At 51.0% G+C, this 16,474-nt stretch overlaps 1 protein-coding gene across 2 annotated transcripts; it reads left to right on the forward strand.

Annotated features, from left to right (window-relative positions):
• Positions 1–2,969: 2,969 nt before the first annotated feature.
• Positions 2,970–13,536, forward strand: DEGS1 (delta 4-desaturase, sphingolipid 1). Of its 2 annotated transcripts, none has more exons than XM_026003462.2 (3): positions 2,970–3,159; positions 8,666–9,408; positions 12,830–13,536. In XM_026003462.2, the coding sequence occupies exons 1-3, from the start codon at positions 3,078–3,080 to the stop codon at positions 12,974–12,976; spliced, it is 972 nt and encodes a 323-aa protein (XP_025859247.2). In that variant the 5' UTR covers positions 2,970–3,077; the 3' UTR covers positions 12,977–13,536. The 2 variants fall into 2 exon arrangements, with proteins under 2 accessions (XP_025859247.2, XP_072588756.1); XM_072732655.1 differs by lacking the exon at positions 2,970–3,159 and adding an exon at positions 5,514–5,664.
• The last annotated feature ends 2,938 nt before the right edge of the window (positions 13,537–16,474 follow it).

Consider the following 16,474-nt stretch of genomic DNA (forward strand, 5'->3'; position numbering starts at 1 on the left):
GGGAATCTCAAGAAGAGAGGAATTCACCCAAACTATAAGTATTGCAGGTAACATCTGATGATAATCCTCGGCTTGGCTTCCTGGCCTCAGAAGCTTTTAAAAGTTCAATCTGAAATTCCTTTTTTTTTTTGGGGGGGGGTTGTTGTTGTTTGGTGGTTTTGTTTTGTTTTGTTTTGTTTTGTTTTGTTTTTGGCTGGATTGTCTTAAGATTTTATTTATTTATTCATGAGAGACACGCAGAGAGAAGCAGAGGAGGCTCCCTGCAAGGAGCCTGATGTGGGACTTAATCTCAGGACCCTGGATCATGACCTGAGCCAAAGGCAGACGCTCAACCACTGAACCACCCAGGGCGCCCTCAATCTGAAATTCCTAATGAAAAAGTCCAAGCAAAGCAGCCTTTAAAAGAGTTTACATGGTCAATTGCTCTTCTTTCTGCGCTATGTAAATAATCAGACCTGGTTTAATAAAAACAAATCATTTTACTGTGATTATCTGGGAGGAAAAAAGTGATTATGGAGAGAAAAGTTATGTTTGCACCTGTGTAGACATTAAATTCTAGTCTTGCTGTCTTTGAGGATTTGTTCTATACCTGTAAACTGGACTGGATCTTGAATTCTTCTAGCTGAAATATCTGGCTATGACTCTCCAAACTAATGTTTCCTATCCTCTCCCACCCTTCTGATTTGCAATCACTGGGAACAAAGCCTGCTCTCAAATCCCCATGGAAGGACCACCAGTTGTCCTCACTACTCAGATGGCAGCCACACATTAGTGACTTGAATGTTCGGTACACATCTCAGCTAAAGAAGGCTCCACCTGACGTCCGGTCCTTTGCAGACCCTGGAGACCTCTGAAGCAAACTGATGAGGAAGAGAAGTAGCCACATCATAGATGTAAACTGCTTCTTCCCGAGATGCCAGATCAAGCCCTCATACTGTAAACATGAAACACTCTTTTCTCTTTCTTCTCCTTTACACTGGCATTGGCCTTGAAAATTAACACCATCTTTTGTATCTCCTAGGTCTTGCTAATTGGGGCAACCTTTCAGACTGCTGGATCTGTCATAAAAAACTCCTATCTGCCCGTGATGCTAGAGACCTCTGGTCCTCCCTGTGACCAATCTCCTTTCTAATTATTCCTCCCTCCACCTTAGAAGTCACTTAAGGAATCTTTCATGGCCACAGCATCCAGTGCCTTGTTTATATCTTTCTCCAATTATAACTGCACCTGCCCAATTAAACACAAATAAATATGCACATCATAGGACAGTTACACCCCCATGTTCTTTTTTTTTCACCCCCATGTTCTTATGATTATCTAAATCGGATGGAAAGTCACAAAAACATCTCACCAGTGGTTGCCATCTTTGCAAGGCCAGTGTTGTTCCCAATGATAGCATAGCTCTGGATGATCTCTTGGCTGAACAAGGAGGTGCCTGTGCCGTGGCCAACACCACCTGATGCACTTGGACTGACATTTCTGGGGAAGCACTGAAACTCAGCTACATAAAGTCACTGAATAAGCCACTACACTCACAAAAGTGGCTCCTTCAGGTTTAGGGTGTTTGACATGATCGATTTGGATTGGTTTGGATCTCGGGGACCATGGCTGGGAAGTGAACTCCAGATGCTCGAAATGATCCTGTTCATAATCACTAGAGCTATCGCCCTTGCAGGCTGTCCTCTCTCAAAGCCTCAGGTGCATGTTTACAGCTGCTGACCACCAAGCCCACAAGCTCCCGAGAAATGGAGGGTCGGAGAAGGAGCTAAGACTGACCCACTTACACGTTGTGAGCCTGGTCAGGACCCGTGGATAGCACACAGGATCAGCAAACACTGTGAGGCCTCCAGAGTCCAAGTAGGGAGTGGCACCAAAGCCTCAACTTCTGATCACATCCTCAGGTAGGCTGTTCAAAATTAAAAATAATTTTATGCACCACACAGTCACTGGGGTCCTTGAGAATCTGCAAACACATTTTGAGCTGGACCAGCTGCAAGTGCTGGTCCCAGCCATGAAGCTTTGGAAGGTTGTTTGCCATCTGTAGTGGCTGGAATGTTCCCACCCATTACTGCTGAGTTTCTGCTTTCCAGAGGAGAGGTCTTCTCTCAAGGGCCCCATAAAGCCCCTGAAGCAGAAAGGAGCTCCTAGGAGACAGGGCAGAGGGCCCTGGGAGTGGGGTGGGGGACAAGGAGTCCCCTCCAGGACTGGCACTCCTCATTTCTCCTTGACACCACAAGGGGAAGGACTGCCGTATGACAGAAGTGGGTAGCTCTGAAGGAAGTTTCCAGAACCAGCAGGACCCTCAAAGGGACCCTGGGGTGCCAGGGATGCCAGGGAGATACACGCCCTGGGCTGATGGGAAGTCCTGGCCCGTGGACCTAGGGCGGGGAAGGCAGCCGTAGAGTAGAAGGGCTGGGCCCCACCACGTGGCTCCACAGTGACCACCCCAGACTGCGGATCCCCCCCCCCCCCAGTGTTGAAAAGACACAAGGGGACGCCCGTTTCAATGTGGGAGAGCAGGTGGTGACCTGGAGCGGACAGGAAGGGGCACAGCAGAGTTCGTCCAGGCCCGGGCTGGGGCGCAGGGGTCGGGCGGGCCGGTCCCGGGAGGCCGAGGCGCCCGCGGCCGCACCCCGCGCCGGGCTCGGCGGTCGCTGGGCTCGGAGCCGGCGGCTCTCTCCCGCGCCCCGGCGCCCCCCTCCCCCCCTCCGTCGGGAGCTGGGCTTCCTAACGTCGCGCTCCCGTCCCCGCGCCGGAGGGCCCCTCCCTGCGGGCGCCGAGACGGCCCCGCCCACTCCGGCAGCCGAACGCGCCACGCGAGCCGGCGGATCCCGGCAGCAGCCGCGGCCGTCACGGGGGCGGGGCCGGGCCTGGGGGCGGGGCCTGGGCCTTCGGGGCGGGGCCGGGCCTGTGGGCGGGGCCTGGGCCTTCGGGGCGGGGCCTCGGGCTCCGCCCCCTCCCTCCGTCCCCACCGCGGCTCCGCCCGCCGCCCGCTGACAAGAGCCGGGAGCCGCCGCCGCCGCCTCGGAGGAGCCGGGCCGGAAGCGAGAGCGGGAGCGGGGCCGCCAGCCGCCGCCATGGGGAACCGCGTCGCGCGAGAAGACTTCGAGTGGGTCTACACCGACCAGCCCCACGCCAGCCGGCGCCAGGAGATCCTGGGTGAGGCCGGGCCCGCGCCCCGTTATGTGCGCGCGGCCTCCCGCCGCCGGGGCGCGCTCTCCGCGTCGGCCTGGCGCCCCCGCGCCCGCGGCCCGTTAAGAGCCGGTGGGGGTTCCCGGCGGGCGCGGGGTCCCGGCGGGGAGGTCCGGGGGAGCCCCGGCGGGGGAGGGCTTCGGGGGGGTCCAGGAGGTTCCCGGCGGGGGGGCACTCCCGGGGGTCGCAGGGGTCCCGGGGGGGCAGGGGCTGGGGGGGGCAGGGGCCCCGGCGGGGGGGGTTCCAGGAGGTTCCCGGCGGGGGGGACTCCCGGGGGGGCGCAGGGGCCCCGGGCGGGGGGTAGGGGCTGGGGGGGGGCAGGGGCCCCGGCGGGGGGGAGGTTTCCGGAGGTTCCTGGCGGGGGGGCACTCCCGGGGGGGGGGTCGCAGGGGTCCCGGGGGGGCAGGGGCTGGGGGAGGCAGGGGCCCCGGCGGGGGGGAGGTTTCCGGAGGTTCCTGGCGGGGGGGCACTCCCGGGGGGGGGGTCGCAGGGGTCCCGGGGGGGCAGGGGCTGGGGGAGGCAGGGGCCCCGGCGGGGGGGGGTTCCAGGAGGTTCCCGGCGGGGGGGACTCCCGGGGGGGGGCGCAGGGGCCCCGGCTGGGGGGCACTCCCGGGGGGGCGCAGGGGTCCCGTCGGGGGAGGGCTTCGGGGGGTTCCCGGAGGTTCCTGGCGGGGGGGACTCCCGGGGGGGCGCAGGGGTCCCGTCGGGGGAGGACTCGGGGGGTTCCCGGAGGTTCCCGGCGGGGGGCTGTGCAGGGGTTGGGGGGAGCAGGGGCCCCGGCGGGGGGCGCTCCAGGAGGTTCCCGGCGGGGGTGGGGGCTTCCGGGAGGGGGGCAGGGGTCCCGGCGGGGTGGGTGCGGGGGTTCCCGGGGTCGGGGAAGTCCAGGGCTTTCCCGGAGGGTGGGGGTCCCGGCGGGGCTCGGCAGGTCCTGCGGCTCGGAGCCCCTCGGGCGGAGGCCGGGGTGCGGGGCAGGGCGTGGTCCTGGGCTTGTGGGCCCTGCGCGGCTGCGCTGCCGGCTGCCCGGGGGCGGGGGCGGGGGCGGGCGGCGGCGAGCTGGCTCGGGCGGGGGGCGCGGGAGCCGCGCGGCGAGCCTGGGGCCCCGGGCGGCCGCGGCGCGCGTGCGCTCCCTCCCTCCCTCCCTCCCTCCCTCCAGGCCTGGGGGCCGGCGGGTCTGCGCTGGGAGGACCGGCCGGCTCCTCCCCGCAGGCTGATTCAGGAACCCGGCGGGCGCCCGGCGCACTAGGCCTCGGCCGGGCCCGCGGGAGGGGAGGGGGGCGGGCCTCGTGCCGGGTGGGCTGCAGACGCCAGGTCGGTGACGAGGTTACAAGGTTACGTGGCCTCCCAGGCAGATGCTCTCCACCCCTTGGAAAAGGCCAGGAAACCAACGAATGAAGCCTGCCCCACAGTCCTTACCTAGCTTTCCTTCTCAACGTCCATTTGCCCAGTGAAAGGAGAAAGCCAGCCTCTGATTTTTTTGCTGGGGTGTCTGAACTTAGAAGTGTCAATGCTTTTACAATAGGAGTCGGGGGGCAGCCCCGGTAGCCCAGCGGTTTGGCGCCTGCCTTCGGCCCCGGGGTGTGATCCTGGAGTCCCGGGATCGAGTCCCACGTTCGCGCTCCCTGCATGGAGCCTGCTTCTCCCTCTGCCTGTGTCTAAGAAAAAAACAAATAGGAGTCAGTAGGTTCAGCCTAGATGGATCTTTAAAAAATGGAATCCATAAATTGGTAGCTTGAAGCTTTACAGTTGCTATTCAGGATAGCCTTTCAAGAGACTGGTTACTGGATGCGTGCTTTCTTTTTATTTTTAATTAAAATGTGTATTTTGTAAATCACACAGCAGAGACAGCATCTGATACATTTTGTCTATGCCTTAGACAATCAACATGCTCCATAAGAACAGGCTGGTGTCCACCTTGTAAAAATCCCACACCTCAGCCCTGGAACTGAGCCAGTGATTTAAAATTCACATAATCAAGGAAGTGAAAAGGTGCTTATTGATGCTTATCTTGACAATTAGCCTTTTCCCACATACTTAACATCACTGAACCATTTCACGGAAAGTAAAAGGATGACAGGTTTCTCAGTGAAAATAGAATCCTTTTCCCTGCAGGTGCAAATACTGCTCAGTGTTCCATTTCAGGAGTGAAGCTAGAATAACCTCAGCAAAGATGAGAGTACTAAAATGAGAAGAGATATTTCTGGAAATGGTTGGGTTTTGGGGGCGGGGGAGAGCCATTAGAGAACATGAATATATTTTTTAACAACAGACATGTATGCTAAATTTACCTTTGGAGTTATAGTAAAATTTCATTTTTTTTAAAGATTTTATTTATTTGAGAGTGCACGAGAGAGCAGAAGGACAGGGAGAAGCAGACTCCCTGCTGAGCAGGGAGCCCGACTCGGGGCTTGATCCCAGGACCCTGAGATCATGACCTGAGCCGAAGGCAGACGCTTAACCTACTGAGCCTCCCAGGTACCCCTGTTCTGGACATTTCTTATAAGTGAAATTATACAATTCTTGGTCTTTTGTGACTGCTTTCTTTCCCTTATAATGTTTTCAAGGTTCATCTATGCTGTAGCTTGTTGGTATTTTATTCCTTTTAGTGGCCAAGTAATATTCCATTGTATGGCTGTTCACATTTCATTTATTCATTCTTCAGTTGCTAGACTGTAGGGTTGTTTTCACCTTGTGACTCTTACAAATAATGCTTCTATGAACACTTACATGGAAGTTATTTTTTTAATTATATTTATTTATTTGAGAGAGTGAGAGGCCATGAGCAGGGAGGAGGGGCAGAGGGAGAGGGATAAGCAGGCTCCCCACTGAGCAGGAAGCCGGGGACTTGGGGCTCCATCCCAGGATCCTGAGAGCATGACCTGAGCCAAAGGCAGATGCTTCACCCACTGAGCCCGCCAGGTACCCCTCACATGAAAATTATCAGATGGATGTGTTTTCATTCCTCTTGGCTAGCTGCCCGGGAGTGGACTTGCTGGGTCATTGGTAGCTCTCTGTTTAGCATTTTGAGGAACGGCCAGATTCTTCCAAACCAGCTGCACCATTTTATATTGTCAGCAGCAACATGTGTGGGTTCCGGTTTCTTCATATCCTGGTTACTGCCCATCTTTTTCATGATAACCGTTCTAGCATGTGTGAAGTGGTGTCTCATTTTGGTTTCAGTTTGTGTTTTCCTAATGACTAATGTTGAGCATCTCTCATGTGCTCACTGGCCGTTTGTCACTTAGGTTTTTGGTATATTATCTAAGAAATCATGAAGGCTGTAGAGATTTACTTGTGTTACGAGTTTTATAATTTTCTTGTATTGAGGTCTGTGATCTGTTTTGAGGTAATTTCTGAGTATGGTGTGAGGAAGGGGTCCAACTTCATCCTTTTGCATGTCAATAACTAGCACTATATGTTGCAACAACTCTTCTTTTCCTATTTAATTGTATCAGTACCAGGATCCCTGGGTGGCTCAGCGGTTTAGCGCCTGTCTTCGGCTCAGGGCGTGATCCTGGAGTCCTGGGATTGAGTCCCTGCATTGGGCTTCCTACATGGAGCCTGTGTCTCTGCCTCTCTCTCTCTCTCTCTCTCTCTCTCTCTCTCTCTGTCTCTCATAAATAAATAAAACCTTTTAAAAAATAATTGTATCAGTATCCTTGTAGTATTGATTTTTGTGTACTAAAATAAGCTTTGCAAACATTTGGTACAGAACTACTTGGAGCAGCTTGATTTGTCTGAGAGAACTATGCATGTGTGTTTCATCATTTTAGAATACCCATAAAATGTATATTGCCTTCCATCCTTTCTCAGATGTGTCAAAGGTAAAAATGCTGGAGCCCTAAGTGGAAATACATAGAGTTATTACTTACTGAATGAACTATTCAATGAGTTATTTCTTATCCACTAACAGTTGTTTTTCTGTTGTTGGAGAACTGCTCCCCAAATGCTCAGATTTTAATGAATGACTCGATTGAACTTTAAAAAAAAATTTTTTTTTTAATTATTCATGAGAGACACAGAGAGAGAGAGAGGCAGAGACACAGGCAGAGGGAGAAGCAGGCTCCATCCAGGGAGCATGATGTGGGACTCAATCTTGGGTCTCCAGGATCAGGCCCTGGGCTAAAGGCAGGCACTAAACCACTGAGCCACCCGGGCTGCCCTCGATTGAACTTTTCATTTGGTTTTAGACTAATTCACTTCTGGGCCTGTAGGGTTACTTTTTTTTTTTTGGTCTATTGCCTACAAAATTACTAACGATAAGATGAATTAAACCAACAAAGATCAGAGGTTAAGAGAGAGAAAATGGGTTAGCACCACTCTCACCTCTTATATGTAAACCTGGACTTCAATAGCTTCCTGCCTTGCAGTGTAAGCTTTGAATTCCTCACTTCACACGTAGAGAAAAGAGGATGAAGCTGCTCTTTTCCTTTGTCTTTTCAAAAACATTCTGAATGACCTAACTCAATAAATGAATGAATGAATGAATGAATGAATGAATGAATGAATGAATAGGTCCTTCCTCCTCATGCTGTTGTGGGTCAAACCTACTCAGCAACACATAAAACCAGAGACACTCATCACACCTGGTCCTCCCTCTGCGGGCGGTAAGATCCAGGGAATGGTCTGCGTTTGCCCTTACAGGACACTTGGCTGAAATGCAGAGCTTTTGCGGTTGGCTTTTTTCGTCATTCTTAAATATTTGCATGTAGATTCAACAAAGCAGATAAGAATCTAACAAATGAGCACTGTGCAGTCATCACACAGAAGTGAGCAGTATGGAAAGTGGCATCTTAAATCAGTAGAATTCTTTGTACATTATCCTGATTTCCTAATGACTGTCAGAAGTCCACACTGGCAAAAATCTTAGCTACTTGAATGTCTAAACATCAGGAAATGGGTATAAGTTATTACAACTGGCAACTAGAAGCGATTCAGTCATTACAAAGGAAATTATAAGTACGTGTCCTCTGTATCAATTCTATATCATGTTTAAGTGTGCAACTACATTGCATATGCATTATACATAAGTAGATACATCTGTTGTACTGTCAGACACTGGAATAGGTTATCAGACTGATTGCAACTTTGCAAAACTTTTTTTTTTTTTTTCAACTTTGCAAAACTTAATCAATTTACTATACAAAGAACTGGTAGGGGTGAAAAGGGAATTGGATGACACGACATCTTTACCTTATTTGTGATTTTCTGTTCCTGTGGAGGTCTAGATTCTGAGGCTAATTTTTCCTGAACAAATTCTCAATTTGTTGTGACACAGTATTTAGTAACTTCTCTATTGGATTACACTCCTCCCTGTAGTGGAGAAAGTCTCTAATGAAGGGCGTATAATGATTTGGAAAAAGAAAAAAATTAATGTGTTAATTTAATGGGTGTTGTTTTAATTATAATTACAGAACTGGTGAGTGCTCTTTTAAGTTCCTGGTTGTTTTTTTTTTTTTCTTCTTCTTCTTTACAGCAAAGTATCCAGAGATAAAGTCCTTGATGAAACCTGATCCCAACTTGATCTGGATTATCACCATGATGGTTCTCACCCAGCTGGTTGCGTTCTACCTCGTGAAAGACCTGGACTGGAAGTGGGTCATATTTTGGGCGTACGCCTTCGGCAGCTGCATAAACCACTCTGTGACTCTGGCTATTCATGAGGTTTCTCACAATAGCGCCTTCGGCCACTACAGAGCTATGTGGAATCGCTGGTTTGGAATGTTTGCTAATCTTCCTATTGGCGTTCCATATTCAATTTCCTTTAAGAGATATCACATGGACCATCATCGCTACCTTGGGGGTGATGGCATTGATGTGGATATTCCCACTGATTTTGAAGGCTGGTTTTTCTGTACCACTTTCAGAAAGTTTATATGGGTTGTCCTTCAGCCTCTCTTTTATGCTTTTCGACCTCTGTTCATCAACCCCAAACCGATTACCTACTTGGAAATTATTAATACTGTGATCCAGGTCATTTTTGACGTTACAGTTTACTACGTTTTCGGAATCAAATCTTTGGTCTACATGTTGGCAGCATCCTTACTTGGTCTAGGTTTGCACCCAATTTCTGGACATTTTATAGCCGAACATTACATGTTCCTAAAGGGACATGAAACCTACTCGTATTATGGGCCTCTAAATCTGCTCACCTTCAATGTGGGTTACCATAATGAGCACCATGACTTCCCCAACATTCCCGGAAAAAGCCTTCCACTGGTAAGTATAGAGTTTTGAAACATACTAGAATTTCTGATGGTTATAAGACCATGATCAGTCTCAACCTGCCTGTTTTATTTTATTTTTATTTTTATTTATTTATTTTTAAAGATTTTATTTATTTATTCACAAGAGACATAGAGAGAGGCAGACACAGGCAGAGGAAAAGCAGGCTCCATGTGGGGAGCCTGATGTGGGACACGATCCCGGGTCTCCGGAATCCGGCCCTGGGCTGAAGGCGGCGCTAAACTGCTGAGCCACCAGAGCTGCCCATGCTGCCTGTAAAGGAATCTTGGGGGGACGCCTGGTGGCTCAGCAGTTGAGCACCTGCCTTCAGCCCAGGGCGTGATCCTGGAGACCAGGGATCGAGTCCCACATCAGACTCCCTGCGTGGAGCCTGCTTCTCCCTCTGCCTGTGTCTCTGCCTCTCTCTCTTTTTCTCTTTCTCTCTCTCTCCCTCTCTCATGAATAAATAAAATCTAAAAAAATAAAAATAATAAAAGCAATCTTGGTGTGGGGGGAGCATGCCTGGGGGACTTAATCAGTGAAGCGTCTGCCTTTAGCTCAGATCATGATCTTGGGGTCCTGGGATTGAACCCCCACATCCACCCAGTCAGGCTCCCTGCTCAGTGAGGAGCCTGCTCCTCCCTTTCCCTCTGCGCCTCCCCTTGCATGTGTGCAGGCACACACACGCTCTGTCTCAAATAAAATCTTTTTTTAAAAAAAAAGGTTCTAGTATATTTTGCCCATCTGAGCCACTGATCAAAGCCAACAACCAAGTTCAATCCTGAGTGTGCCACCCTCGAGTCTTTGGGGCTCAGTCTCGGAGTCTCTCACCCAGTGGTGGCCCTCGGGTCTGGAGTGCTGGAGGATCTGCCGGCTTGTAAACTAAACCAGAGATTGAGAAAGGAGTCTCTTTAAGTGAGCTTTCATCACGTCGCTTTCATTGCTGTTAAATTGCTGGGCTTAGCTCAGATTTATGTGCTGGCTTGTTGGGCAATGCAGGCGTCCCACAGAGTCGGCCTGCACGTGAACGCCGGCAGTCAGTTCCCGAGCAGACTCTGCAGGCAGGCCCGGCCGCTCCCACTGCACGTTTCAGTATAGTGTGTGTGGAGGACATGAGAGGACGCATTGGACCATCCTTCCGTCCTCTGCCAAGGCCCACCTTCCTAACTTCAGTTACCTTTCTGGTGAATTCTTCCCCCCCCCCCAAAAGATTTTATCTGTTTATTCATGAGAAACACATAGAGAGAGGCAGAGACCTAGGCAGAGGGAGAAGGAGACTCCCTGTGGGGAGCCTGATATGGGACTCGATCCCAGGACCCTAAGACCATGACCTGAGCTGAAGGCTGATGATTCACTGATTGAGCCACCCAGGTACACCATAAGGACCAACTATTGCCAAATATTTTATGCCATCATACCCACCCAATCGAATTTTATAGATTTCCTAAGTTTTTTTAACTATTGACTGATTACAAACACACACAAAGTGAGAACTAAGTGTGACCTCTGATTATTGATTGGATTCCCACTAGAGGAAAGAAAGCTCTAGAATGGACATTGGGTCCATGGGAAACTTTAAATCTGTACTACATCATAGAAAATATTGTGTTGATGTTAACTTTCTTGAGTGTGAAATATATGGTTTTGTAGGAGAATGTCTTTGTTCATAGGAGGTATGTGTTGAATATTGGGATGGAATGTGAGAGGCCAGTTGTCACATGTCTGCATCTTACTCTCAGAAGGCTCAGCAGAGAAAGCACGCTATGTGGTATATGTCTGTGCAGAGACAGAAAGTGACTCAGTGGAAGTTGGCAGGCCTGGGTAAAGGGCATATAGGTGTCTGTTTTACTGCTTTTTCAACTTCTCTGTACTTGTCACGTTTTTCAAAATAAAATGTTTGGGGGAAAAACCATGCAACTGTCTAAAGACAAGTTTGAATCCCAGCTACTTTGTGTCACTCTTCCTGGCACAGGTCTGAAGACAGTGGGAGGCTTTTGTTCATCTCTTCCCTAAAGAAGTGAATTTTCACTTTTTAAATAGGATATAAAGCTGGTTGCCCTTTGAACAAAATCAGTTTTTCAATCCTAACCATAGAGAGTAGATTCTTGAACAACAGTGGTTAGGGTGCCAACTCCCCACAGGGTTGAAAATTCACATGGGACTTTTGACTCCCCTAAAGCCTAACTACTGAGAGTCCACTATTGGCATAAACAGACGATGCCTAACCGATGGCATAAGCAGTCAATTAACACATATTTCGTATGTTTTATGTGTTATATGCAGTGTTCTTGCAATGAGGTGAGCTCGAGAAAAGAAAATGCTAAGAAAATCATAAGGAAGTGAAGGCACATTTACAGGACTACACTGTGTTTAGCAAAAATATGTCTGTATACATGAGCCGTGCAGTTCAGACAGTGTTGTTCAAGGGTCAAATGTACCTTAGCTTACGGGTTTCTTTGTAAAAAAAAAAAAAAAAAAAAAAATTTTTAAGGCTTTTATTTATTCATGAGATGGAGAGAGAGAGAGAGAGAGAGGCAGAGACACAGGCAGAGGGAGAAGCAGGCTCCCTGCGGGGAGCCTGATGTAGGACTGGATCCCAGGACTCTGGGATCACACCCTAGGCTGAAGGCAGACACTCAACTGAGCCACCCAGGCTGCCCCCCAAAAAAATCTGTTTTTAAACTTTTTTTAAGATTTTGTTTATTTGAGAGAGAGCTCAAGTGGGGGAGGGATAGAGGGAGAAGCAGACTCTCCGCTGAGCATGGAGCTTGACATGGGGCTCGATCCCAGGACCCTGAGATCATGAAGGCAAGTGCTTAACCAACTGAGCCCCCCAGGTGCCCGAGCTTCCATGTTTCTTGACCAGTCCCCAAACTGAGAATGTGCTTGCCTCAGACATCACTTGACGTGAGGCAAGTGTCTGTCCTGGTCCTACTTGCTTCCTGCTGCCTCACTGCTGAGCTGCGCGGACAGGTGTCCTCAGAATTCTGGTCTTCCCTTTCCTGCTCTTCCTCTCAGGGGTATATCTGGGAGCATTCTATTCTGTGTCCTCAGCAAATCCCTGCTATTGATTGGATCATGGTATTGCAGGTGGTGTTATAATGTGCAGCGTTAATAGTGTGTGTGACGAGGTTTCTTGTAATAGCTTTATTGAGATATAATTATTATATCTAGCTGTTTAAATGACAAAACATCAGAGCTTGTGGCAGAGAGTCTGTGATCTGAGAGGGTGGAGTACCTGTCCCTGTCGCAATGCAGATGGCTTTGGAATCCCTGAGCTCCTGCTCTTAGGGCTGAGTTTTGGAGACGGAGGAGGCCAGAGGGCTCATGGTTTCTCAGTGTTTGTGGTGGGCGTTTGTCTGCCACATTTAGTGGGACTCAGCCAGCACTCATTCTTGTGTGTTTTCTCTTGCAGGTGAGGAAGATTGCTGCCGAGTACTACGACAACCTCCCCCACTACAACTCATGGATCAGAGTACTGTATGACTTTGTGACAGATGACACCATAAGTCCCTACTCAAGAATGAAGCGCCATCAAAAAGGCAAGGTGGTCCTGGAGTGAAGATCCTTAGAGTTGAAACCATTCCTCTGTGGCGCTTCACGGTGGCTGGAAAGTGGGATTGGAGCATGATTGATCTCAGCCTGGTGAAACAGAGAAGCTCCTCTCATGGTTCCGGAGGGTGAGCTCCGAGGCCCCCAAGCTTCCGTGGCTTCCCACGGTCAGCCTGCCTAGCCCGCCTTCAGCTTTGCTCACGGGGAGCGTGTGCATTGTGTCATCACTGTTGAGGACAGTCTCCCTGGCGTCTGACATTTTGTAAGCGTATCATAAAGAAAGCTATTTCTAGTACATTATTTTCACTATAAAGTTGTACTTTATTAAAACAGCTAATAAACTGAGCTATTAATCACAGTAGTATTTATCACATTTTCATACTTCACTGTGTTTATCTAATACGGTACTGGGGTGAGTTCACTTCAAAATGCCACCCCACCCCAAAAGATCTGGAAATCTCTTTTCCTATAAGCTGAATTTTTAGTTTTTACTATTGTACGTGAAACTGAAATGACACACTCCTGAATCCTGCATAGCCTATTCATAAATAAAGGACTTACTGCGTTCAATCACGTCCAACATTGAACTTCTTTTTCAGATGCAGCGACTCTCAGAAGTAGCTCCACTGAGAGACTTCCATGTCATTTTATTGCAGCAGAAGCAGGGTGTGGTCTGATGGGAGGCAGCTGGCTTCAAGGGGCCAGCAGTCCTGGTTAGCTGAACTGTGTCACTGGGGTAAATTGTGACATGGTGAAGTACTTTATTTTCTTTTTTTCATTAGAGAGGGAGAGGCAGAGGGAGAGAGAGAATCCCAAGCAGACTCCACACTCAGTAAGGAAGCCTGACGGGCTCAGTCCCACAACCCTGAGGTCAAGACCTGAACCAAAATCAAGAGTCGGACACTCAACCAACTGGAACCATCCAGGGTCCCCATGGTGAAGTATTTTAAAAATAATAGATGGTATCAAAAAATCAAATAGTCTACTATTTGTACACAACCCCAAGCAACCTTATTGCGAGATGTTACGAAGTCCAACTTCTGTAATCATCAGCTTGTCCTCGGAGGGACAGGCAAACCTGCTCTACAGACCTCATTTCATCTCCACAGTACTTGCTTTCCCTTCCTGGTCCTCTAGCCTGGGAAGATTCCGGGGATCAGAACTATTGCTTAAGGAACCATCGCGTGAATGGTGCAGAGTGATGATAGAACCAACTTTATAATTCAAGCACACTCGCTCAGTCACAGTGTCTGAAACACACCCATGGAACTGAGGCATGAAGTGGACTGTGTTGTCTGGCAAGCAGCCCTCCCACTCTCCTTGCCTGCAGAGCTTGAGCTGTGAGCTGTGAGCAGCAACACGGACACTGACAGGTCCCGCGTCCCCACCTGGCCCCTCCTTCTCTGAGCCCTGTGGCTGTGGGGCCTCAGTGTCTACGTCTTCATCCTTCCCCAGAGCTGCTGTTGGCAGTCACATTACCACTTCTTGTTTGGGTGGTAGTCTCCTGACCAGTCCAGCTCCCGTCTGCCAGCTCAGCCCATTGTTTCTGTTCCTGGCAGGGACTTTCTCAAAGAGAGAGCACGGACTCTGGGGGCGGGAGGAAGGCTGGGCCTCCCGCCCTCAGAGCACAGGGTAGGGCATGAGAAATCCTTCTGCGGCTTTGCACAACTCCTGCCTCCACCTCCTTGTCTCCTGGTCTGGCTGGCTCATCCTCGGAGCTCACACCAGCCTTCTGCAGCCCATCCCCATTCCCCAGCAGGTCAAGTGCTGCTCTTTGGGACTCTCCAAATGATCCATGGCCCCACTGACTGATTATGAATTTGCAGTCTGTTTCCCTATGAGGTGCTAACTCCCGAGGGACAGGTACTTTGTTTGCCGAACCTCGCAGAGTTAATGCATGCCTCCACAGTAGGCACATAATAAACGGGGAGCCACCTACAGAGCTGGTCCTTGAACCCGAACTAGGCACACGGGAGGGCATGTGGACGGCCTAGGAGTGCAGGCCACTTAGAACAGTGGATGTTTGTCAAGATCCCTACTGTCTGCTCAGCCCTCACTTCCCTACTCTCCAGCCTGCTAGCTGGACACAGCCCTGTTCCTGTCTTCATTGTGGACAGAGAAGATGGGCTCAGACAGACAGAGGCCTCTGCCTGGGGCCACAATGGGCAGGGCAGGACCTGCGGCTTGAACCGGGAGCTCCTGAGCCAGACGTGTTGGGCGTAAAGCTCGAGTTCCCTCCACTGCCTGCTTGACTCCTCCCACGAGCCTGCAGTTTGGGCTGCATCTGGGGGGGGGGGGGGGGTTTACTTCTAACAACCTCCAAGTCTTGTGTTTTGTTTTTATTAGAGTTTGGCTTTTTATAGAACATGTTATGAAAAATGTTTAATCAAAAGGACCAAAGTCCATGCCTTTCTCAGACTCCTCAGGTTCGCCCTTCTTTGTGTCCACATCCTTTTCAGGGAGGGTGGTCGGCCGTAGTGGAGGGGGCAGGGCGGGCCACCAGTGTCCCCCATTGCCAGTGAGGCTCCCAATGTTGACAATGGCCGATGCCTTGGCCAACTAGCCTGGGCAGAAAGGGTCAATATTTTTGCTGACCACTTTAATGAGGGCATCACTCCTACCTTCTGTGACCGTGCCCAGCACCTCATCATGGTGAGGCCACAGGCAGGCCAGCAGGGAGTGGCTGCCGGGTGTGGGCACCAGCTGAAGTGAGGGTCTTGGGAGGCCCGGGCTCCTCAGTAGAGGCTGAGCAAAGGGCTGCTCTAGAATGCTACCGTGGAACTTAATGCTTGCATTCGTTGCAAAAACCCATTTACTTATTCACTCCTCATGCATGTGGCCAGGCATTGCATCAGGCAGTGAGGCTGCAGAAAACGTTCAGGAGAGCTGACAGTGCAGCACTAGCCTGTGTATGGGGTCAGCAGTCAGTGATGAAGGGCTGGACGCCTACAACTGGGGGGGTAGGGGGGAGGAGGGCACACGGCCACCAGCGACCCATGCCCAACCTGCAGGCCAGGGAGGGGCCCTGCCTGGGCTGGGGGGGGGGGGCGGACAGGGCCCAAGACATTGCCCTGGGGCACGCATGGGGCAGCAGAGTCTGGGCTCCTGCTCCCCTACCTGCTCCAATGACTCGGAGGCTCTGGACAAGGAAGTGTCTTGCTGGGAAGGTCTTCCAGGAGCCAAGCTTAGTCACTTGGAATGAAGCAAGGATGGGCTGGCCGACCCTGAGAACACTACCCTCAGAAACCCAAGGGCATTAAGCCTGAAGACCCTCTCGGGGGGCTGGGGGTCAAGGAGGCACAGAGGGAAGAGGGCAGCAAGTCACACAGGGCCGAGGCCGCTGACGGGAGAGCTGGCTGCAAACGAGGAGTGTGGCAATGTCCTGGGGCAGCCCTGAGGGGGGAAGGTGCAGGATATGCAGGTCAGGTCTGGCAGGTGTGCTTCACTGGAAGGTTAGTGACAAGGTTGAGGGAAGGAGAATGGGAACGGCATCTGGGAAAAGGCGGGC

The sequence above is a fragment of the Vulpes vulpes genome, chromosome 13 (assembly GCF_048418805.1).
Source record: "Vulpes vulpes isolate BD-2025 chromosome 13, VulVul3, whole genome shotgun sequence".
NCBI lineage: Eukaryota > Metazoa > Chordata > Mammalia > Carnivora > Canidae > Vulpes > Vulpes vulpes.